A 23,990-nucleotide genomic window follows, 5' to 3' on the forward strand; every position below is an offset into this window, starting at 1 on the left:
TGAAATCTCTAAAAGGACAAATATTTAGGAACAGAGGGAGTAGTTTTATTTTTAAGAATCGTTTTGAGACATAGCCTTTTTTTTTTGAGAAATTTTTGAGACATAGCTAGTGTTTTGATAAATAAACTTGACTAGCTCGCGAAAGCCCAGCCCAAGATGGCAAGATTGTAGATGGGCCCTTGGGCCATTCCCCCAGAAGAATGCTCCACCCCAGCAGCAGGGAACCCTGCTTGCGCCCTTCTCCTCTTCTTGTCTCGCATCGCCTCCCCGCAGCCAAAAACCCTAGCGCACGCACCTTGCCGGTCCGGCCCCGAGACGCATTCCGGAAACCTCCGGAACGCCGCAATGGTTTGGTTTCAGTGCGAGGACTGCGGCGAGAACCTCAAGAAGCCCAAGCTTGCCGGCCACTTCCGCTCATGCTCCGCCTACAAGGTGACGCGCCATCTCTCTCTCTCCCGCCTCTACTTCCCCCCGCGTGGATTTAGCTTGCTTATTGGGATACTGACATGCTATTGTGCGACTGTTTGGTTCGGTTTTGTGCAGCTTTCCTGCATCGACTGCGGCGCAGTCTTCGGCCAGGACACCGTCCAGACGCACACCCAGTGCATCTCCGAGGCCGTGAGTTCCATTGCTTCTCTCCCTGTTATGAAATTTACTTTTCTGTTATAGGATTCCGATGAAGCGTGACATGTATGGCCGTACAATTTGGATAACATGTAATTTTTGGTTGCTGGATTGGGATAATTGGCGTGCAAGGTTGCAGCCTTTGGGGGCGATTAAGTGTGCCTTTTAATATACGTATATTTTTAGCTTAGGTTCTTAATGTGAATTGTTGTGTCGGCCTGCCTGGATCCCCAGTTTGTAAACCACGGAAGGGTTAGTTCAGGGCACAAATCAGTATTTCGAATGGGTTGTTCAGAGTGCGTTCTCTGTAATAGACATTGGAACAAATGCTAGTTAATTATCGGTGCTTAGGTATTCATTTCTCTGATCTATTGTCATTTCAGGAGAAGTATGGTCCCAAGGGACTGAACAAGCCATCCAGCAATGCACAGGGTAAGCCAGACAAGCCAAAGCCAAATGCCGATGTTGATATCAATGTTGGGTTGTCGACACGCCCTCCTTGGTTCTGTAGGTATGCTAACGTGATCCTCAGTATATATACAATGGTATTTGCAGGTTCTGTAGAAAAACCATGCTCCATATTTGTATCTCTGAACTAATATATTCGAAATCGTTGAAGTTTATATTATGCTACTGTTGTCACCATTCACGAACAGCTTGACTGGAACATCTCTGAAATACATGAGCGGTGAGCCTGATGCATAATAATGTGGTGCCCCTATAGGAACATACCAAAATAAGGCAATGTTGAAAGTTTTATAAGTCCCAAGCTGTGAAACTTCTTTATTATATTTTGTTGGTTGATTGTATTAGCAAATGCTTTTCATGACCGCCCTAGTTTGGGGATCTTTTCATTATGGAAACTTCAGATGTGTAGAGCACTCATGTCCTTGCTGTTTAGATAATTAATCCCTTTTTTGACCATGAAGTCAGGTCATTTCAGCTTAAGCAGTCTCAGTTTTCACTAGCATGCCTTCTAACATAACTATCCCGGGTTTGCATCTCAGCCTATGCAATACAACTACCACCAGCAAGCAAACTCTCTTGGGGCATGCTGATGGCAGGAAACATAGGGCAAAAGCAAAAGCCTTTCATGCTTCTCAGAAGCAAGAAAATGGAGCTGAACAAACTCCAAGCGACAAGGAAACTGGTGGAGCACCAACAACAGCATCTACAGAACTAAATGACGGGAAGGGTGCTGACGGTGAAAGAGATGCTGACAAAGATGTTGTGAAGAGAAAGAGAACAGATAGCACAACCTCCGAGGAGCCAGATAATGCAAAAAGACAAATTTTATCGAACTTGAAGACTGGAGAGGCGATACAATCTGAAAATGGAGAAGCGGAACTCAAAACAAAGAGCAAAAGTGCTGCAGAAGAACTGGTCATTGGTGCCAATCATCAAGATATTAAGAAGCAGAAAATCAAGTGGAAGAAAATTATTACGAAGATACTAGAGACGGTAAAGCTATATTCGATGTTGCTTTTGTCAGTTTTCTGTTGCTACCTGGTGTTACAGTTAAGCTGATGTTTTCTTACAGAATTTGGATGGAGCTATGAAGTTAAAGAAGCTACAAAAGCTAGTTATCAGGGAAGTTTTAGAATGTGGTCTGTTGAAAGATAAGGAGCAGCTGCATGCTCTGTTGATGGACAAGGTAATTAGCATGAAAGATAAAACTGCAGTTAAATACTTACTTTATCTGGAATTACTTGTCGCTCTTGGATGTATCTAGATGTATTTCAGTGCTAGATACATCCGTTGAGCAACAAGTAATTCGGGACGGAGGGAGTACCTATTTTCTCCTTGTTTGGACTCTTGCTCAATGATGCAATGATACTGTTTCGTTTGTTGTAGATAGCTTCGAGCTCCAGGTTTTCTGTGGATGGGAAGAACATTAGATTGGTGGCCAAGAATGAAGAATCATAGTCCTCAGACATTTTCTTGTGCTCTATTTAAGATGTTACTAAAATGTCAGGGAAAATGATACAGGCAGTATTATTTTTGGGGCTGTCAATTTTGGATTTGTTATGTGCCTGTGTCATTTGCAGAGAAAACTGTTCCAAGATACAGGAACTTTGTGTTTGATTTTTTTTTTTTGGAACAGTGGGACCAAACCGATTTTGTTGCTCCAGATGCTGTGAACTTTTTCAGTATATTTGGCGTTGCAACTCCTGTGCAAATTGAAACTATATATGCAATCAAGAAATGCGAGCTGCCTGTGTTTTGGTACCGTCATATCAGCAACACAGCTCTCAGTCTGTGTACCTTGTACTCCCTCTGTTCACAATTATAAGATGTTTTGGATATTCCAGTATGGACTACATACAAGCTGAAATGTTTGCAATGTTTTGGATATTCCAATATGGACTACATACAAGCTGAAATGTTAGCAAATATAAGATGTTTTGGATATTTCAATATGGACTACATATGAGCCGAAACGAGTGAACAAACACACTAAAACATGCTTATATATATTTGATTCAGAATACTAAAACATGCCTATATACATGTGATTCAGAATAAGTTTGAATATTACATTCATCCCAAGTAATTTGTGACGGAGGGAGTAGAATAATATTGTGCTTGGAGGTCTGGAGGATGATGCATGTAGTTATGCTGCGAATGAGTCGTCCTGCTACCTCTGTTTCCGTCTTATACTTTGAAACAGTACTCCCTTCGTTCACTATTATAAGATATTTTAATATTTTAATATAATTTACATACAGACTAAAATGTGCGAACAAACACTGTAGAACATGTCTAATATACATTCGATTTAGACAATTAGAACATCTTATAATAATGAATCTGAGGATGTATCTTTTAGGCCTTATTTGATAGCAAGGGGGAGAAAGCCCAAGGCCACAAACCCCTAGGGGTAAATTTCACGTCCACATGGGATTCCCAACCAGCCGTGGTGGGTGATTTTTGGCACAACGCTCGGAGGAACAAATCTTAGATGTGGGATGTGGAGCACTAGAGGGAGGATGGTGTGTGCGTGCGCGCGTGCGCGCGCGTGTGTGTGTGTGTGTGGGTGGTGGTGGTGGTGGGGGGGTGCTTCCAGCCCCATCATCACTTTTCGTGAGAGCGAGCGATGGTTTCCTCCGTGACCTCTCGAGGCATGGAAGCCTCTCCAAGGAAATGCCGTGGAAGGGGCGGCGCTGCCCCAATCTTGTGGGCATCCAAACACAGTGGTCATTCATCCCGTGGTTTCTTATGGCACCCCGACTCAGAGCAACCGGTTTACCTTGCATTGCCAGCCCAGAGATCAAGTCTTCTGGCAACACACAACAATTTGGTACATAAATTAACCACTTTATTGATCTCTTGCGGATACAAATGTTCGAATATTACATGACAAGCGAGGCCAAGCGGCACACACGGTGCGGCTGCACTTATGTACATTATTTAGTAGATATCTTAGGGGCCTCGACGATAAGGAAACTCCTACTCGGCAGCGGAAAGACGGAGTAGAGGGACTCCACTCCACAAGGACAATGCTGGGATACGGCCTAGAACGCGAAGTACTGATCGACATCAACTCCTTGCACGGCTTCTCCTGCATCTGGCATGACACGCTAGGTGAGTACTTTGAATGTACTCGCAAGCTTACAACAAACAAATCAAACACGACAAACAATAACAAGGCATTTTACAGGTTAATGAATGAGCATGAACATGATACTATCATTCATGATGTGCAAGTGGATTATTATCATGGCCCCTCAGACCAACTTACCAACCACCATCAACATCTTACCATCGTGATCATCACTCGACCACATCAATACCAACCATAGTGATCCTCACACGATCACCAACTTCTGCTTGTGCCATCTCGGTGTTATTAAGTGTGCGGGTTAATTATTTCTATTGCCCACATCGTGACCTACTACGAACTATGTCCATGACTGAGGACGCGACTATCGATAGATTATACTCTCTGCAGAGGTTAGTACATTGTACCTACACCATGAAACTCATGGCCTCGTGCTTCCATTTGAGTGGACCAACGATGTTCCAACAAAACCAATCTATTGCATGACACTCTTCCGGCCACTCCGACAAACTCCCCTTTGGGCTATGTCATGGGTGGCCCCGATGTCAACTCATGACATCCGCCACCTTTGTGGCAGCCACCGTCGTGGCAAAACTGAAACAAACTCGTCCCAAATGGGTACATTGGTACCGTACAACTCGGGCACACAAGGTTATGTCTGCCTACCGGGCCCGGGTAGCGCGAGCGCATAACCTTCCCTAGTTGGAGGCATCGGCGAGAGGCATGACAATAGACCGAATTAGGGTCTCCCCATCCAGGGAAGTGTGGTTGCACTGGTGAGCTCGATTCAGTGGCACTATGACTCGATCAATAGTTTGTTCAAGTTGAATTATTATCAGGTTTAACTTGAATGAAAATGATTCGAGTCATAGTATGCAATGTGGTGCACGGGTCATGATACATGAACATAAACAAGGGATACATCAGACTAGATCATAGCATTTGACATGAGCTTGTACTGTCTACAACAGTAATGTGACATGAAATAAATCTAATGCAACAAGTTTTATAAAGTGGATCATTTAAATAGTGAAGCATATAATGAATTAAATTCAAATGAAACCATTGCCATTGCAATGCCATCCTTGCAGCTTGCCTTAGTTCAGAGGAGTGTCACAATACTCCTAGTCTTCTCCAACACAACTAGGTTCTTTTGAAACGTAGGCGCGGGTGGACGGACGATGAGGTGATCTTCGTCTCCAGAGACGGCGGGCGGCGGAGCTCGTCGGAGTTGTTGATTTCGGCGACAATCCAACGAACTAGTGGCACCAACGCATTCAGGAGATCACTAGGAGCTCAACGGCGACAGTGGACCAAGAAGCGAGTATCCGGAGGGAGTGGACAGCCGTGGGGCTTCTTGGTCCACTGTCGCCGTTGAGCTACCGGATGAAGCGTCGATTGGCCTCAACATAGGCATCGTCGTGGATGGACTCAAGGATGGTAGACTTCTCCGCCATCTCCGTCGCTTGCGCGACCTCATAATCCGCCATGATGTCCTCCTTGGCGAAGTCCACGGTCGGCTTCGCCTCCTCCTCTGGCTCCGCCGCCTCTTCCTCCATGGGATGGGGCTCCGCTTCCAGTGAGTCCTCCCCCTCCTCCTCCTTCGACTGCTGCTCCCTCTTCTCCTCCAGCACACCATGATGGGAACTGACATGGTGTGAGACCCATTAGTCGGGACACTGTCAATGGGGCCTTTCATTGCCTCAAGGAGATACTCAACACCTTATCCCCCGCCACTGGTTTCTCTATCAACTTCCAGCCGATGCATGCAGCCCCCAAGCTACCATCTAAGACCCGGGATGCCCTCGAATGTTGTGGTGAGGGATTCCCCCCGATCATGTCTTTTGCAGTTGCATCAACAAACACTATTACACTATAATATACATGTAAGGAACACACACTAAGGGCTCATTTGGTTACGGGGATCCTCCCGGATCCTTGCCTATTCCCTGGGTGGAGAAATGTGACACCTTGGATTTTGCCTTTTCTTTTTATTTGGTTTTGTTGAATATTTATTTTGCAAATGGGTTTTTCTAACAATTCATTTGGACTTAACACTTGGAAATATTTTTGACTTTCTTCCAAGTGAAACCTATCATCCTAAACGCCTCCCAAAATATCATATCTCTCCCTCTCTTGCCATGCCATAATTTTTCTCTATGGCATTATATTCATGACATTTTTTCCTCGGTACTATGAAGCAACCATCAATTTTCTTGCTCAAAAAAATTTCCTAATATTCTTTAGATCATGCCTCACCTTCCCATGCAAAAATTGGTCCTTTGTAAATTTTCAGCAAGGAAAAATGTTTTTGCTTCTCGACAGAAATGATAGTTTGTGAGGCAAGTATATTTTTCCTTGATCCAATGAAGCTGAAATTTTTACCACTTAACTACCTTCCTAAGTGATGTTTAACCACCAAATTGTAGCCCTATCCTCCAAGCCAAATGAGCAGCAACCTCTTGTCACATCCCTTGAGCTAGGTGTCAAACCAAGAGCATTGCACAACACCGCGTTGAAGAGACATCACATTGGACACAGTCTGCACCACCCAAAAGAATTGTGTATGCCAGTGCACGCGGTGACCACACGGGATCGAGCTGTTCGACATGAATAGCGCGCGCTCTGGACATCGGGGCCCTCGGCCACCGCCCATTATTCCCCCTCACGCCACCCCAGCATGTCCTCGCCACTCAGCTACCTCCCCTACATCCACCTATCCACTCCATGTTCACCTGGTCATGGGAAGAGAGTGAGAGAGATGATATTTTGGGAGGCGTTTAGGATGATAGGTTTCACTTGGAAGAAAGTCAAAAATATTTCCAAGTGTTAAGTCCAAATGAATTGTCAGAAAAACCCATTTGCAAAATAAGTATTCAACAAAACCAAATAAAAAGAAAAGGCAAAATCCAAGGTGTCACATTTCTCCACCCAGGGAATAGGCAAGGATCCGGGAGGATCCCCATAACCAAATGAGCCCTTAGTGTGTGTTCCTTACATGTATCTTATAGTGTAATAGTGTTTGTTGATGCAACTGCAAAAGACATGATCGGGGGGAATCCCTCACCACAACATTCGAGGGCATCCCGGGTCTTAGACGACAGCTTGGGGGCTGCATGCGTCGGCTGGAAGTTGATAGCGAAACCAGTGGCGGGGGATAAGGTGTCGAGTATCTCCTTGAGGCAATGCAAGGCCCCATTGACAGTGTCCCGACTAATGGGTCTCACACCATGTCAGTTCCCATCATGGTGTGCTGGAGGAGAAGAGGGAGCAGCAGTCAAAGCAGGAGGAGGGGGAGGACTCACTGGAAGCGGAGCCCCATCCCATGGAGGAAGAGGCGGCGGAGCCAGAGGAGGAGGCGAAGCCGACCGTGGACTTCGCCAAGGAGGACATCATGGCGGAGTATGAGGTCGCGCAAGCGACGGAGATGGCGGAGAAGTCTACCATCCTTGAGTCCATCCATGACGATGCCTATGTTGAGGCCAACCGACGCTTCATCCGGTAGTAGAGGGTGGAGACTGATGATATCTTCACCTCTTGTTCGGACGACAACGAGCCGGAGCTTCTGCAGTTGCCCATCTACACGGAGACCGGCACGGAGACCATCGACATCTACAACAATGAATAGATTTAGATATGTACGTAGTATATAGGTTTTTAATCTGCATGGCTAGTACAGATTTGAGGTATAAAGTTTGAGGTTTGCAAACGATTTTTATGTGTTGCCCAATCATTGTCCGCAAACGCTGGTGGATAATTTTGGATGCTCTTAGCATGTAAGAGCAACTCCAGCGTGCCGACGCAAACAGATGCGGTTTTTGTCTACTTTTTGTCTGTTTGGGTTGGTATTTTAGGCGGCGTCCGCACCCGTCCGTGTTTGGGTGGTTTGTGCGCCCAACGGGCCGACACATTTTCTTCCGCACGGCCATATTTTTGCCACTTGTTTTGCATACATATCAAAAACATTCGCAAAGTTCATATAATTCACATCCGAGTAAAAATATCATAGTTATTACAACTAAACTAAAATCTCATAGTTTACAAATCAAATGAAATTTAAATTGTCACAAATACATTGCAAATAAAAAGAGGCGGCACATCTATTGGTTTCCAAGGTGAGCCCATATATGCTCAACCAAATCATCTTGTAGTTGAATGTGAGCTGCCCAATCAAGCAATCATCAAAAGAAGATCCATAGACGGAGAAATCGTCCATGAAAACCTCACAAATCTTTTCACAAAAGTCAGAGAATATAGCCATCATGCATCTTTGAAAGGTAGCAGGTGCATTACATAGACCAAAAGGCATACGTCTATAAGCAAAAGTACCAAAAGGGCAAGTAAAAGTAGTCTTTGATTGATCTTTGGCGGACACAGGTATTTGAGAGAAACCAGAATAACCATCTAGAAAGCAAAAATGTGTATGTTTGGATAATCTTTCTAGCATTTGATTGATAAAAGGTAAGGGGTCATGATCCTTTTTAGTTGCCTTATTTAATTTGAGGAAATCAATTACCATCCTATAACCTGTAATAATTCTTTAAGGAATCAATTCATCTTTATCATTAGGAACGACAGTAATACCTCCCTTCTTAGGGACACAATGGACAGGACTTACCCACTGACTATCAGCAACAAGATAGATTATACCTGCCTCAAGGAGCTTTAGTATTTCCTTTCTTACCACTTATTTCATTTTAGGATTCAGCCGTCATTGATGATCACGAACTGGTTTAGCATCTTTTTCCAAATTAATTTTATGTTGACATAGAATGGGACTAATGCCCTTAAGATCATCAAGAGTATACCCAATAGCAGCACGGTGCTTCTTCAGAGTTTTCAATAATCTCTCTTCCTCATGCTCTGAAAGGTTAGCACTAATAATAACATGATATATCTTTTTCTCATCAAGATAAGCATATTTAAGAGTATCACACAGCGGTTTAAGCTCAAACACGGGATCACCCTTGGGTGGAGGAGGATCGCCTAAGATTTCAACAGGCAAATTGTGTTTCAGAATAGGTTCCTGTTTAAAGAATACTTCATCTATTTCCCTTCTTTCTTTCATTCATAAACATATCATTTTCATGGTCTAGCAAATATTGTTCTAAAGGATCACTAGGAGGTACGGCAATAGAAGCAAGACCAATAATTTCATCCTTACTAGGTAATTCTTCTTCACGGTGTTGTCTACTAAATTTAGAGAAATTAAATTCATGAGACATATCATCTAAACCGATAGTAACAACATCCCTTTTGTAATCTATGGTAGCATTAACAGTGTTCAGGAAGGGTCTACCAAATATAATGGGACAAAAGCTATCTTGTGGGGAACCAAGAACAAGAAATCAACATGATATTTAGTTTTCCCACACAAGACTTCAACATCTCTAACAATTCCTATTGGTGAAATAGTATCTCTATTGGCAAGTTTAATTGTGACATCAATATCTTCTATCTCAGCAGGTGCAATATCATGCATAATTTCTTTGTATAAGTAATAAGGTATTGCACTAGCACTAGCACCCATATCACATAAGCTATGATAACAATGATCTCCTATTTTAACAGAAATAACAGGCATGCCTACCACCGGTCTGTTTTTATCTTTAGCACAAGGTTTAGCAATTCTAGCAGTCTCATCAAGGAAATGAATAACATGTCCATCAATATTATCATACAAGAGATCTTTAACAATAGCAATATCAGGTTCAACTTTAATTTTCTCATGAGGGGTATATGTTTTAATATTGCTTTTACGAACCATAGTTGAAGCTTTAGCATGATCTTTTATCCTAACAGGAAAAGGTGGTTTCTCAACATAAGAAGTAGGAACAATAGGATCATTATAAGTGACAATCTTTTCTTCAACTTTAATAGGTGCAGCTACTTTTACTTCTATGGGAGGATGATATTTAAACCACTTCTCCCTAGGGGGATCAACATAAGTAGCAAAGGATTCACAGAAAGAAGCTACTATCTCAGAGTCAAGTCCATATTTAGTGCTAAATTTACAGAAAATATCGGTATCCATAAAAGATTTAACACAATCAAAACTAGGTGTCATACCTGACTCCTTACCTTTGTCGAGGTCCCAATCTTCAGAGTTGCGTTTAATTCTTTCCAATAAATCCCATTTGAATTCAATAGTTTTCATCATAAAAGAGCGAGCACAAGAAGTATCAAGCATGGTGCGATTGTTATCAGAAAGCCGAGCATACATTTTTTGAATAATCATTTCTCTTGAGAGCTCGTGATTGGGGCATGAATATAACATTGATTTAAGCCTCCCCCAAGCTTGAGCGATGCTTTCTCCTTCGCGAGGCCAAAAATTATATATATAATTGCGATCATGATGAACAAGATGCATAGGATAAAACTTCTGATGAAATTCCAATTTCAATCGTTTGTAATTCCAAGACCCCATATCATCACATAGCCTATACCATGTCGATGCATCTCCCTTCAAAGATAAAGGGAAGACCTTCTTCTTAACAACATCTCCGGGTACACCTGCAAGCTTAAATAATCCACAAATTTCATCCACATATATTAGATGCTCATCAGGATGTTTTGTTCCATCTCCTAAAAAGGGATTAGCTAGCAGTTTTTCTATCATACCCGAAGGAATTTCAAAGCAGACATTTTCATTTTCAGTAGGTTCAGTAGGTTGAGGAGCAACTCTTTGCTCTACTGGTCGGGGTGAAGATACCCCGAACAAGCCCCTCAGAGGATTACTTTCCATAGTAACAAGTGATAGTAAATTTCAGCACACTATATAAATTTTTCCTTACCAAATTCCACCTACCAAAGGTGCTTCACTCCCCGACAACGGCGCCAGAAAAGAGTTTTGATGACCCACAAGTATAGGGGATCTATCGTAGTCCTTTCGATAAGTAAGAGTTTCGAACCCAACGAGGAGCAGAAGGAAATGATAAGCGGTTTCCAGCAAGGTATTCTCTGCAAGTACTGAAATAAGTGGTAACAGATAGTTTTGTGATAGGATAATTTGTAACGAGCAACAAGTAACAAAAGTAAATAAGGTGCAGGAAGGTGGCCCAATCCTTTTTGTATCAAAGGACAAGCCTGGACAAACTCTTATATAGAGAAAAGCGCTCCCGAGGACACATGGGAATATCGTCAATCTAGTTTTCATCACGTTCATATGATTCACGTTCGGTACTTTGATAATTTGGTATGTGGGTGGATCGGTGCTTGGGTACTGTCCTTACTTGGACAAGCATCCCACTTATGATTAACCTCTATTGCAAGCATCCGCAACTACAACAAAAGTATTAAGGTAAACCTAACCATAGCATGAAACATATGGATCCAAATCAGCCCCTTACGAAGCAACGCATAAACTAGGGTTTAAGCTTCTCTCACTCTAGCAACCCATCATCTACTTATTACTTCCCAATGCCTTCCTACAGGCCCAAATAATGGTGAAGTGTCATGTAGTCGACGTTCACATAACACTACTAGAGGAGAGACAACATACATCTCATCAAAATATCAAACGAATACCAAATTCACATGACTACTAATAGCAAGACTTCTCACATGTCCTCAGGAGCAACTGTAACTACTCACAAAGCATAAACATGTTCATAATCAGAGGGGTATTAATATGCATATAGGATCTGAACATATGATCTTCCGCCAAATAAACCAACTAGCATCAACTACAAGGAGTAATTAGCACTACTAGGAACCTACTAGCACCAATCCCGAACTTGGAGACAAGAATTGGATACAAGAGATGAACTAGGGTTTTGAGAGGAGATGGTGCTGATGAAGATGTTGATGGAGATTGCCCTTTCCCGATGAGAGGAGCATTGGTGATGATGATTGCGATGATTTCCCCCTCCCGGAGGGAAGTTTCCCCGGCAGAACAGCTCCGCCAGAGCCCTAGATTGGTTCCGCCAAGGTTCCGCCTCGTGGCGACGGAGTTTCGTCTGAGAAGATGGCTTCTTATTTTTTCCCATCGAAAGACTTCATATAGCAGAAGATGGCAACCGGAGGGCCACCAGGGGGCCCATGAGGTAGGGGGCGCGCCCAGGGGGTAGGGCGCGCCCCCCACCCTCATGGGCAGGGTGTGGCCCCCCTGGTGAATCTCTTCTGCTGGGTATTTTTTATATATTCTGAAAACGTCTTCCGTGAAGTTTCAGGACTTTTGGAGCTGTGCAAAATAGGTCTCTAATATTTGCTCCTTTTCCAGCCCAGAATCCTAGCTGCGGGCACCTTGTAAAATAAGAGAGAATAGGCATAAGTATTGTGACATAATGTGTAATAACAACCCATAATGCAATAAATATCGATATAAAAGCATGATGTAAAATGGACGTATCAATTATCAGAGTCTACAAGGCCTCAACCTGGATCAAAAGGGATCCATGTACCTACCAGGTTCCAAAGCTTGATTTCATCCCTCACCAGCTAGATAAAAGAAGCGCTTCCTAGAGGTTGTCCTTGGAATAGCCTCATGCTTCATTCGCACCAAATCTCTCAGGAGATCAAGTGTACAAGCGACAACACTCCTTTCTTCTTTGCCCGTGATGCATTTGAGTAGCATTGTAGCTTCCAGTCCCGGATTACTGTCGGTCCTCTCCACGCCACGGGTTTTACCGTTGGCATGCTAGCTAGCGAAGCGATCGCATCCTAGATACTGCGTGACCAAGGACATTCAATGATCAAGTGGGATGGTGTTTCGAGACTCCTTCCGCGCAAAGGGCAGAAGTAGTTGTTTTTTCATCCACGTCGCAACAATGCGCCGGCCGTTAATATTTTCCCAAGCAGCGCCGTCCACATGAAGAAATGACATTTTCCTAGTGCCCATGCAACCCATTTGAGCTCATGTCCTTGCATGGCCACCGAGCCCTGAAATTGGAAAAGGTATGTGGAGCCCTGAAATTGTAAGGCTCTCCATGTTGTAGTACCACCTCATCCAGAAGCGTAGCTAGCTTATTTAGTTCAGGTACCATGAGATTAGAAAGCCCTGATGCCAGGTCAGCTAGCCAATTCTCCTTTGCCAGGGCATTGCGGACACAACGGTTTTTGCAGGTGGAGATCTTGAAGAGTGAGGGGCAATGATCTTGGGGAAAAGGCCTTGCAACCAACGGTCATGCCAGAAGCTTGCCAAGCCACCATCCCTAGGCATGATTTTCGTCACCACTGAGAAGAGCGAACATTCTTTTGCATCATAGGGAATAAGTGAACGTGCCCATGGCCTCGACAGTTGTTGCCATGCTAGCCATAACCAACGCAGCCTTAGAGTCGAACCAAATGTTGCAAGATCCAAAACCCCTAGGCCTCCTAGGTGCTTTGGTCAACAGACAAGGTTCCAAGCAACTCCGCATTTGCCTCCTGAGCAGGTGCTTTCACCGCTTCATAACCAAGCCCGACAAATTTGGATGATACGCTTCAACACCCAAGTCGGTAACCTGTGTACTGTCATCATATATATTTCTAGAGAGGTCAGGCCTGATTTAAGAAGCACAAGGCGGTCGCTCTTCACCATTAGCCCCCCCTTCCATGTTTTTGCTTTGTTACTTAATTTGATCAGCAAAGGATCCAGGTCGATCTTGGTTAAGTTCCTCACGGAGAGAGGCATGCCAAGATATGTGATTGGAAATGATTTGGTCGGGACTCCCAGTGGCACCAGAATGCGAGAGAGTTCAAGTGATCCACAATGGATAGGCAAGGCCGAGCTCTTGCTGGCGTTAGTATGCAACCCTGACACTGATACACAATAGTTTAGGAGCAGGTTAATCATCCTGGCGTTGTCAATCGTGGGGTCCATAAAAAGCGTCATTTCATCCGCGTAGAATGAACACCACATGCCATTAATTATAACATGAGACGAGGAAGTACACAGCAGTGTGGCGATCCACTCGCGCCATCTAATACCAAAACCTCTCGCCTCGAGCATGTCAAGCAGGTAAGCCCATGAGACCAAGTCGAACGCCTTGGTGATATCAAGTTTTAGCAGAATGGTAGCCTTTTTGGTTTTGTGAAGAAAGCTAGCAGTGTTCTAGACATAAAGAAAGTTCTCCTGAATGCCGCACCTTGTGATGAATGTATAAGATTGGGAAGCATTCCTACTCCTCGATGAGGAGCCACATTGGTTTATATTGATCGAGGCAAAACAACCCTACCGTGGCTTACAAGAAGAGGGAACCGATCGCTAGTCATTGACAGGATTCAGTTGTTACAAGGTGACCTAAACGGGTACGGGAGGGAGAGAGATAGAAGATGGTTGAGAGTACATTGTAGAGATACACACAATTTCTAACACCCTCCCCTAATCTCAACTATCCTATGTTTAGATTCCTCTTGAACTCTTCAAATGGTTTTACTGGTAGTGCCTTGGTGAATCCATCCGCTACTTGGTCTTCAGAAGGAATGAACCATATCTCAAGTTTATTTGCTGCAACCCTTTCACGTATGAAGTGAAAATCAATTTCTATATGCTTAGTTCTTGCATGGAACACTGGATTTGCAGACAAATATGTTGCTTCCAAGTTATCACACCATAAACATGAGACGCGGTTCTGCTTAACTCCCATTTCATCTAGTAGTGATTCAATGCAGATGATTTCTGTAGTAGCATTAGCCAAGGATTTATACTCAGCCTCTATAATTGACCTTGACATAGTGGCCCGTTTCCTAGCACTCCAAGAAACAAGATTATGACCAAATAATACTGCAAAGCCTCCAGTTGATTTTCTATCATCACTACAACCTGCCCAATCAGCATCAGAGAACACACTCACAAGAGCAGAATTAGACCGTCTGAAATGAAGTCCTATTCCCATAGTATGTTTAACATATCTTACAATTCTCTTGACAACTGTCCAATGTGCAGTAGTGGGTGCATGTAGATATTGACAAGCCTTCTTAACAGCAAATGAGATATCTGGGCGAGTAAGAGTCAAGTACTGTAATGCTCCCATGGTACTTATATACTTTGTACTATCTTCCTCCTGAAGTGTCTCTCCTTCATATGTTGAGAGTTTCTCTGAGGAGGACAAATGTGTAGGTACAGGCTTGCAGTTTTCATCCCCATGCGAGACAGAAGCTCGGTGACATATTTCTCTTGATTTAATACTATGCCATCTTGAGTCTTCTTGACTTCAATGCCTAGGAAGAAGTGCAAATCACCTAGATATTTCAAGGCAAACTCTAAGCTCAAATCATGCATAAGAGCATTAGTAGCACTTTGTGACGAACTTGCAACTATGATGTCATCAACATATATGAGTACAAAGATAACTACTTTTGCCTTGTTATAAATGAACAGAGATGTATCAGCTTTTGAAGAAATGAAGCCAAGACATTTTAATTGCGAACTCAACCTGGAGTACCATGCTCTAGGTGCTTGTTTCAAGCCATAGAGTACTTTGTCAAGCTTGCACATATAATGTGGTGTTTTCTTACTCTCATACCCTGGTGGCTACCTCATGAACACCTCCTTTTCCAGAACACCATGTAAAAATGCTTTCTGTACATCTAGTTGTCTTAAGCTCCATCCCCTGGATACAACAATAGCTAGAACAAGTCTTATAGTTGCAGCTTTTACAACAGGACTAAAGGTATCCTCATAGTCTATACCATAATGTTGTTTAAAGCCCTTTGCATCTAGACGTGCCTTATATCTGTCAATGGAGCCATCTGCTTTCTTTTTAATTCTATACACCCACTTGCAATCAATAATATTTTTACCTCTTTGATCATGCACAAGATGCCAAGTCTTGTTCCTCATTAGTGCAGAGTATTCCTCATCCATTGCTTTCTTCCAATTAGGATCACCAAGTGCATCATTCAATGTTGTTGGTTCCCCTGAAATACATAGCATGCCATATAGTATAGTACCATCTATTCTTATTTTTGGATTACGGTTACCTTTCTGTAACCTGGTCATAGCTTGTGAGGGAGCTATTTGTTGCATGTGTATAGGAGGTACTGGTTGTTCCATAGGACTCGCAAGCGCAGAAGATCCACCTGATGATGTTGCATGTGTTGCGCAGGGGATCCGCCCGATGTTGGCGCATGAGATCCCATGGACCTCGATGTGGCCCCCCTTTCACTAGATGCCTTGGAAGCTGCAGGACTCGCGAGCACAGACGATCCGCTGCCCACCTACGGATGCATGCGCGCGGGACGCGAGGAGGGGCTAACCATGCAGCTGGTCCCGCTGTCGGGTGACGTGTTGATACGTCTCCATCATATATACTTTTCCAAACTCTTTTGCCCTTGTTTTGGACTCTAATTTGCATGATTTGAATGGAACTTACCCAGACTAACGCTGTTTTCAGCAGAATTGCCATGGTGTTATTTTTGTCCGGAAATAGAAGTTTTCGAAATGACCTGATACTTCACAGAGATTATTTTGGGAATAAATAAAAAATATTGGCGAAAGAATCAACTAGAGGGGACCCACACCCTGTCCACAAGGGTGGAGGGCGCGCCCACCCCCTGGGCGCGCCCTCCTGTCTTGTGGATCCCACGAGGCTCCACCGACCTCAACTCCAACTCCATATATTCACGTTCAGAGAGAAAAAAAAATCAGAGAGAAGGATTCATCGCGTTTTACGATACGGAGCCGCCGCCAACCCCTATTCTTCCTCGGGAGGGCAGATCTGGAGTCCGTTTTGGGCTCCGGAGAGGGGAAATCATCGCCATCGTCATCATCAACCATCCTCCATCACCAAATTCATGATGCTCACCGCCATGCGTGAGTAATCCCATCATAGGCTTGCTGGATGGTGACGGGTTGGATGAGATTTACCATGTAATCGAGTGAGTTTTGTTAGGGTTTGATCCCTAGTATCCACTATGTTCTAAGATTGATGTTGCTATGACTTTGCCATGCCTAATGCTTGTCACTAGGGCCCGAGTGTCATGATTTCAGATCTGAACCTATTATGTTTTCATGAATATATTTGTGTTCTTGATCCTCTTGCAAGTTATAGTCACCTACTACGTGTTATGATCCGGCAACCCCGGAGTGACAATAGTCGGGACACCTCCCGGTGATCACCGTAGTTTGCCGAGTTCATGTATTCACTAAGTGCTAATGCTTTGGTCCGGTAGTCTGTTAAAAGTAGGCCTTAATATCCCTTAGTTTCCAATAGGACCTCGCTACCATGGGAGGATAGGACAAAAGATGTCATGCAAGTTCTTTTCCATAAGCACGTATGACTCTATTCGGAATACATGCCTACATTATACTGATGAATTGGAGCTAGTTCTGTGTCACCCTATGTTATAACTGTTGCATGATGAATGCCATCCGATTATCCATCATTGATCCATTGCCTACGAGTTCGTTTCATATTGATCTTTGCTAAGTTACTTTTCTGTTGCCACTGTTATGATTGCTACAAAACTGCTACTGTTACTTTTGCCACCGTTACCGTTACTTCCATACTACTTTGTTACTAAATACTTTGCTGTAGATATTAAGCCTTTCAGGTGTGGTTGAATTGACAACTCAGCTGTTAATACTTGAGAATATTCTTTGGCTCCCCTTGTGTCGAATCAATAAATTTGGGTTGAGTACTCTACCCTCGAAAACTGTTGCGATCCCCTATACTTGTGGGTTATCAAGACCTTTTTCTAGCGCCGTTGCCAGGGAGCATAGCTCTATTCTTTGAGTCACTTGGGATTTATATTTGTTGATCACTATGAGGAATTTTAAAGACTACAAAACCAAGATCTATCCCTCTACTACGAGGGGAGGTAAGCAACTGCCATCTAGCTCTCCACTTGATTCACCTTCTGTTTTGAGTAAACTTGCGACACCTACACATGCTATTGATTCCGATATGTCGCATGTTATTGATGATGCCACTTCTTCTATGCATGATGCTTATGATGATACTACTTCTTTGCTTGATAATACTGTGCCACTAGGCAAATTTCTTGATGAACAACTTGTTGGGGTTAGAGAGAACGAAATTACTGAAACTGATGATATTATTGAAACTGAAGATTATGATTCTCCCCCTAGATATGAATTTCCTGTTGTACCTGAGGGTTATATTGTGGATGAGGAAACTGCTAGAGACTTTCTTGCTGAATAGTAAGAATAATGATAATGCTGCTAGGGTTGATAGTAAGAATAGTAAGAATAACGATAATAGTAAGATGATTTGAATAGTAAGAATAATGATAATGCTGCTAGGGTTATTACTAGAGGTGGTAAGATGACCCAGGAACCTTTGTATCATGAGGGCCATCCTAAGAGAGTTGAGTAAGATTCTGAGAGAACCAATATTGATGCACCTAGTTCTTCCAATAAAAAGAAAAAGAAAACCTATAGGACTTTGCATGCTAGTGAACCTGTTATAGACACACCTGAGAATCCCAATGATATTTCTATTTTTGATGTTGAGACACAATCTAGTCATGAACATGAACCTAGTGATAATGCTAATAATGATGTTCATGTTGATGCTCAACCTAGTAATGATAATGAGGTAGAGATTGAACCTGTTGTTGATCTTGATAACCCACAATCAAGAATCAACGTTATGATACGAGAGACTTTGTTGCTAGGAAACATGGTAGAAAAGAGAATCATGGGTTCAAAAACCCATGCCCATTCCTCCTAAGCCATCCAAGAAAAAGGATGATGAGGATTTTGAGCGCTTTGCTGAAATGATTAGACCTATCTTTTTGCATATGCGTTTGACTGATATGCTTAAAATGCCTCCTTATGCTAAGTATATGAAATATATTGTTACTAATAAAAGAAAGATACCTGAAGCTAAAATTTCCACCATGCTTGCTAATTATACTTTTAAGGGTGGAATACCAAAGAAACTTGGAGATCCAGGAGTACCAACTACCATGCTCCATTAAAAGAAACTATGTTAAAACTGATTTATGTGATCTTGGAGCCGGTGTTAGTGTTATGCCTTTCTCTTTGTATTATAGACTCGATTTGAATAAGTTGACACCTACTGAAATTTCTTTGCAAATGGCTGATAAATCAACTGCTATACCCATCGGTATTTGTGAGGATGTGCCTGTTGTGGTTGCGAACGTTATTATCTTAACAGACTTTGTTATTCTTGATATTCCCAAGGACGATAGTATGTCGATCATCCTTGGTAGACCCTTTTTGAATACTGCAGGGGCTGTTATTGATTGCAGCAAAGGCAATGTCACTTTTCATGTTAATGTGAATGAGCATACGACACACTTCCCAAAGAAACAACCTCAAGTTCATAGTATCAATTCTATTGGAAAAATTTCAACTATTACTATTGGAGGTTTTGAATTTCCTCTTCCTATTGTCAAAAATAAGTATGATATTCTTATTGTTGGGGACATGCATATCCCCATTGAGGTAACCTAGTGTTATTTGAAAATTCTCCAGTTTCATGTTATTAGGAAGAAGTTTGTTAATAAGACTTGATCAACCTTGTTAATGGATTCCTTTTGATGAGCATGAGATGGATGAATTTAGAAAGGACAACTTTCTGTACCCACCTTTTACTTTCTGTTATTTAGAATAAATAAAGCAAAAATAGTATTTTCTGTCTATTTTCTGAATTATCCGTGCAATAAAAAAATGTCCCAAAAATAAAGGTTGTCCAAATGCTATGAAAATTTAGTATGATTTTTTATAGAATATTTGAGAATTTTTGGCACTGAGAACACACTAGGGGATGCACTAGTGGTCCACAAGGGTGGAGGGCGCGCCCCCTGTCTTGTGGGTCCCATGTGGGTCCCCTCCACTTATTCCAGCACCCATCCACTTCATCTTCCTCTAGAAAAAATCATCTCGCAGCTCAAAACCGTGTTCTTGCTCATTTTGCTGCCATTTTCGATCTCCTTGCTCAAAGCTCCGTTCACAAAACTGCTTTGGGGGATTCTTCTTTGGTATGTGACTCCTCCAATGGTCCAATTAGTTTTTGTTCTAGCGCTTTATTTATTGCAATTATGCTGCTATGGTGACCTTGTTCTTGAGCTTGCATGTCAAATTTTTATGGTCCAAAGTATTTTTGATGCATGAGATAGCCTCTAGACACTTATAGGAGTAGTTGCTATCAATTTTATTGAGTTTGGTTCACTTTTATTTTGAGTCACTAAAAGTTTCAGAGGAAGAAAAATGTCTAGGAGAATGTACCGAGGTGGTTCTTCAAGGAAGCAAGCACCGAGGCTCGCGATACGTGAGCCGGACCTTGAACCACCATGGGAAGCTCAAGTGTAGCCTTGTGAATGGCGGTTAGATGAATTTATGGTTCATGCAGGCTTCAAGGATGAATTTGATGCGTATGTATGGAATGCTGATCTTGAGGACTTCGTATCACATAAGTGCCAACAATATATTACCTCACCGATTACTTTGTGCGGAGGTTTGAATTTTCATCTAAGCGCAATACCAATACTGTTTTATTTGATCTTTATGATGAATCATATGCTATGGACCTTGAAGATTTTAATACTGCTTGCAAAATCCCACAGTGGCGCATTCATAGCGAGCCTTACAAATCTGAATACAACGATTTCCTTGCTAGCATCACTATGGGAGAAACTAGAAATATCACACAAGCTTCCATAGGGAGCATTCACTTTCTTGCCATACATTATTTTGCTCTCTTTACATGTAGGTGCATCAACGGTAAACATGATCATTGCCACCTTTGCATCCAGATCTTAGTGTCCTCAAGTGTGCGGTGTTAGGTGATAAGCAATATAACTTTGGGGCTATTATTGTGAGGAGGTTACATCTTAATGCGAAAGTGGGAGATTTATTTGGTGGGATTTATGCAACTCGGTTAGCTAATTATCTTGGTGTATCCGTAAGAGGGACTGACATTGAGTTGTCACCCGCTTTTCTAGATTATAATGCTATGGTACGCTAGCATTTTCTTGAGAGGAACGAACAGTCCCTCCAGTACCGACTAATCTTTGACAGACATCGTGCTGTCCATATTACCCTTCCTGCTCCTGCCTTCTTTAACTTTTAGGTAAATGGGAGATATTTTATAACTAGAGAGGAGGCAAATGAGTATGAGAGAACAACGGAGGCTGCTCGCCTCCAGGAAGCAGCTCGCCAAGCGGTAGCTGCCACAGCACAATACAATCCCAACTATGCTTTCAGATATCATCTGGGCCAGTGGTGGCCTTAGACCAACTGAGGCCAAAAGCCTAAGCTTGGGGGAGTACGTATTTCTCACCATTCATTTCGGTTGTCGGTGTTCATACTTTTTCATTGTATTATGCATGTTAGTTTATTTCTTTTTCTCGCTTTCTCCTTGTGTGTTTGAAAAACCTTGAGAAAAACTAAAAAACCTAGTCGTAGTTAGTTTACTTTCCATGTTCACTTAGTAGTAGTATTAAAAGACCCTAAAAGATTTCTCATTCTTCTTTTGCTTGTTGGGAGCTTTCTCGTGTAAATAGTTTTTCTCTTTCTTGTTTTATTTCCTTCAGAAAAACAAAAACTCAAAAAAAAAATCAGCGTGTTTCTTTGAAATTCTTTTCTTTTCCTTGAGGGTCGAGAGGAGAAGACCACGATGAAAATATTGAGTGGCTCTCATATGCATTATTGTTGATCTAACAAAAGAGCCCATATTACCTTGTATTCTCCTTTGAATGAATGTTTGCAGATTCCAGCTTAGTCCAATGCATGTGCACTATTATTATTATCCACACCGTTCGGTCGTGCAAGTGAAAGGCAATAATGACGATATATGATGAAATGATTGAGATGAGGAAAAGATGGTATGAACTCGACCTATCTTGTTTTTGAAAATATGATTAGTTCATCGTTCTTTCTTCAGTCCATTATGAATGAAACATGTTTGCAATGACAATTAGAGATTATAGTTACTGAGGGAGTCCTGGATTAGGGGGTGTTCGGATAGCCGAACTATACCTTCAGCCGGACTCCTGGACTATGAAGATACAAGATTGAAGTCTCCGCCCCGTGTCCGGAAGGGACTTTCCTTGGCGTGGAAGGCAAGCTTGGTGATACGGATGTTCAGATCTCCTACCATTGTAACCGACTCTATGTAACCCTAACCCTATCCGATGTCTATATAAACCGGAGGGTTTTAGTCCGTAGGACAACATACACATCAACAATCATACCATAGGCTAGCTTCTAGGGTTTGGCCTCTCTGATCTCGTGGTAGATCAACTCTTGTAATACCCATACCATCAATATTAATCAAGCAGGACATAGGGTTTTACCTCCATCGAGAGGGCCCAGACCTGGGTAAAACTTCGTGTCCCCTGCCTCCTGTTACCATCCGGCCTAGACGCACAGTTCGGGACCCCCTACCCGAGATCCGCCGGTTTTGACACCGACATTGGTGCTTTCATTGAGAGATCCTCTGTGCCGTCGCCGTCAGGCCCGATGGCTCCTACGATCATCAATGGCGATGCAGTCCAGGGTGAGACCTTCCTCCCCGGACAGATCTTCGTCTTTGGCGGCTTCGCACTATGGGCCGATTCACTTGGCCATCTAGAGAAGATCGAAAGCTACGCCCCTGGCCGTCAGGTCAGATTCGGAAGTTTAAACTACACGGCCGACATCCGCGGGGACTTGATCTTTGACGGATTCGAACCACTGCCGAGCGCGCCGCACTGTCATGACAAGCATGATCTAGCTCTGCTGCCGAACAGTGCCCTGGAGGCCGCACCTGCATCGGCTCCGGCCCCTGGTTCGGAGCCGACCGCGCCGATCGAGGATGGGCGGTTGGACGCCGCCTTGGGGGCTGCGATCCCAACAGCGGTTGAGCCGAACACCAACCATGTACTCTGCAAGACTCGTGACTCCATGGAGCCAGATTCTTCTCCGGACTCCGAACCCTCCGCGCCCCTGCCGAGCGAATCCGATTGGGCGCCGATCATGGAGTTCACGACCGCGGACGTCTTTCAGCACTCGCCCTTTGGCGATATCCTAAAATCACTGAAGTCTCTCTCTTTGTCGGGAGAGCCCTAGCCGGACTACGTTCAGCAAGATTGGGGTACGAACAATGAAGAAATTCAAAACCCACCCACCACCCACTTTGTAGCCACTGTCGACAACTTAACCGACATGCTCGACTTCGACTCCGAAGACATCGATGGTACGGACACCGATGAAGGAGATGATGAAGAACCAGCGCCTACTAGGCCCTGGAAAGCCACCTCGTCATATGACATATACATGGTGGACACCCCAAAAGAGGGAGAGGGCAATGGAACAATGGAGGATGACCCCTCCAAGAAACAGCAAAAGCGCCGGCGTCAGCGGCGCCGCTCAAAATCCCGCCAACACAAAAATGGCGATTTCCAGCACGGGAGATAATAATACCCCGGAAAGCATCGAAGAACATCCCCCCGAGCAAGATTTAGCACAGGAGGATGGAGAAACCAGCCCCCATGGGAGAGCGGCTGACAGAGAGGTCGAGGACGATAATCATATGCCTCCCTCTGAAGACGAGGCAAGCCTCGACGATGATGAATTCGCCGTGCCAGAGGATACCGTCGAACAAGAGCGTTTTCAACGCAGGCTTATGGCCACGGCAAGAAGCCTCAAGAAAAAACAGCAACAACTTAAAGCTGATCAAGATCGGCTAGTCGATAGATGGACTGAAGTCCTCGCGGCCGAAGAGCATAAACCCGAACGCCCCTCCAAGTGCTACCCGAAGTGCAGGTTGCTACCCCGATTAGAGGAGGAAGCACTCGATGCGGCCGACAGGCCACCTCATGGCCGTGACAGAGAGGCCTCATGGCCCTCCACCCAAGCCGCTCCCCATACCAAGGCACGGGAATATGCGCCGGACTTACGAGACATGTT

At 43.5% G+C, this 23,990-nt stretch overlaps 1 protein-coding gene across 2 annotated transcripts; it reads left to right on the top strand.

Annotated features, from left to right (window-relative positions):
- The first annotated feature begins 224 nt into the window (after positions 1-224).
- On the top strand, positions 225-2,859 carry LOC119268259 (UBP1-associated proteins 1C-like). Of its 2 annotated transcripts, none has more exons than XM_037549847.1 (6): positions 225-432; positions 544-618; positions 1,008-1,135; positions 1,632-2,085; positions 2,165-2,278; positions 2,483-2,859. In XM_037549847.1, the coding sequence occupies exons 1-6, from the start codon at positions 346-348 to the stop codon at positions 2,606-2,608; spliced, it is 984 nt and encodes a 327-aa protein (XP_037405744.1). In that variant the 5' UTR covers positions 225-345; the 3' UTR covers positions 2,609-2,859. The 2 variants fall into 2 exon arrangements, with proteins under 2 accessions (XP_037405744.1, XP_037405746.1); XM_037549849.1 differs by having other exon boundaries at positions 226-432; positions 2,479-2,859.
- Positions 2,860-23,990: the final 21,131 nt, after the last annotated feature.

This window comes from Triticum dicoccoides, chromosome 3A (genome assembly GCF_002162155.2).
Source record: "Triticum dicoccoides isolate Atlit2015 ecotype Zavitan chromosome 3A, WEW_v2.0, whole genome shotgun sequence".
NCBI classification, from domain to species: domain Eukaryota; kingdom Viridiplantae; phylum Streptophyta; class Magnoliopsida; order Poales; family Poaceae; genus Triticum; species Triticum dicoccoides.

Excerpts from the sequence above, each read along its gene's own strand:
- LOC119268259 (XM_037549847.1), top strand. The coding sequence starts at position 346 with ATGGTTTGGTTTCAGTGCGAGGACTGCGGCGAGAACCTCAAGAAGCCC. Across the intron at positions 1,136-1,631 it reads CGCCCTCCTTGGTTCTGTAG|CCTATGCAATACAACTACCA; the intron begins GTATGCTAACGT and ends TTTGCATCTCAG. Across the intron at positions 2,279-2,482 it reads ATGCTCTGTTGATGGACAAG|CTTCGAGCTCCAGGTTTTCT; the intron begins GTAATTAGCATG and ends TGTTGTAGATAG.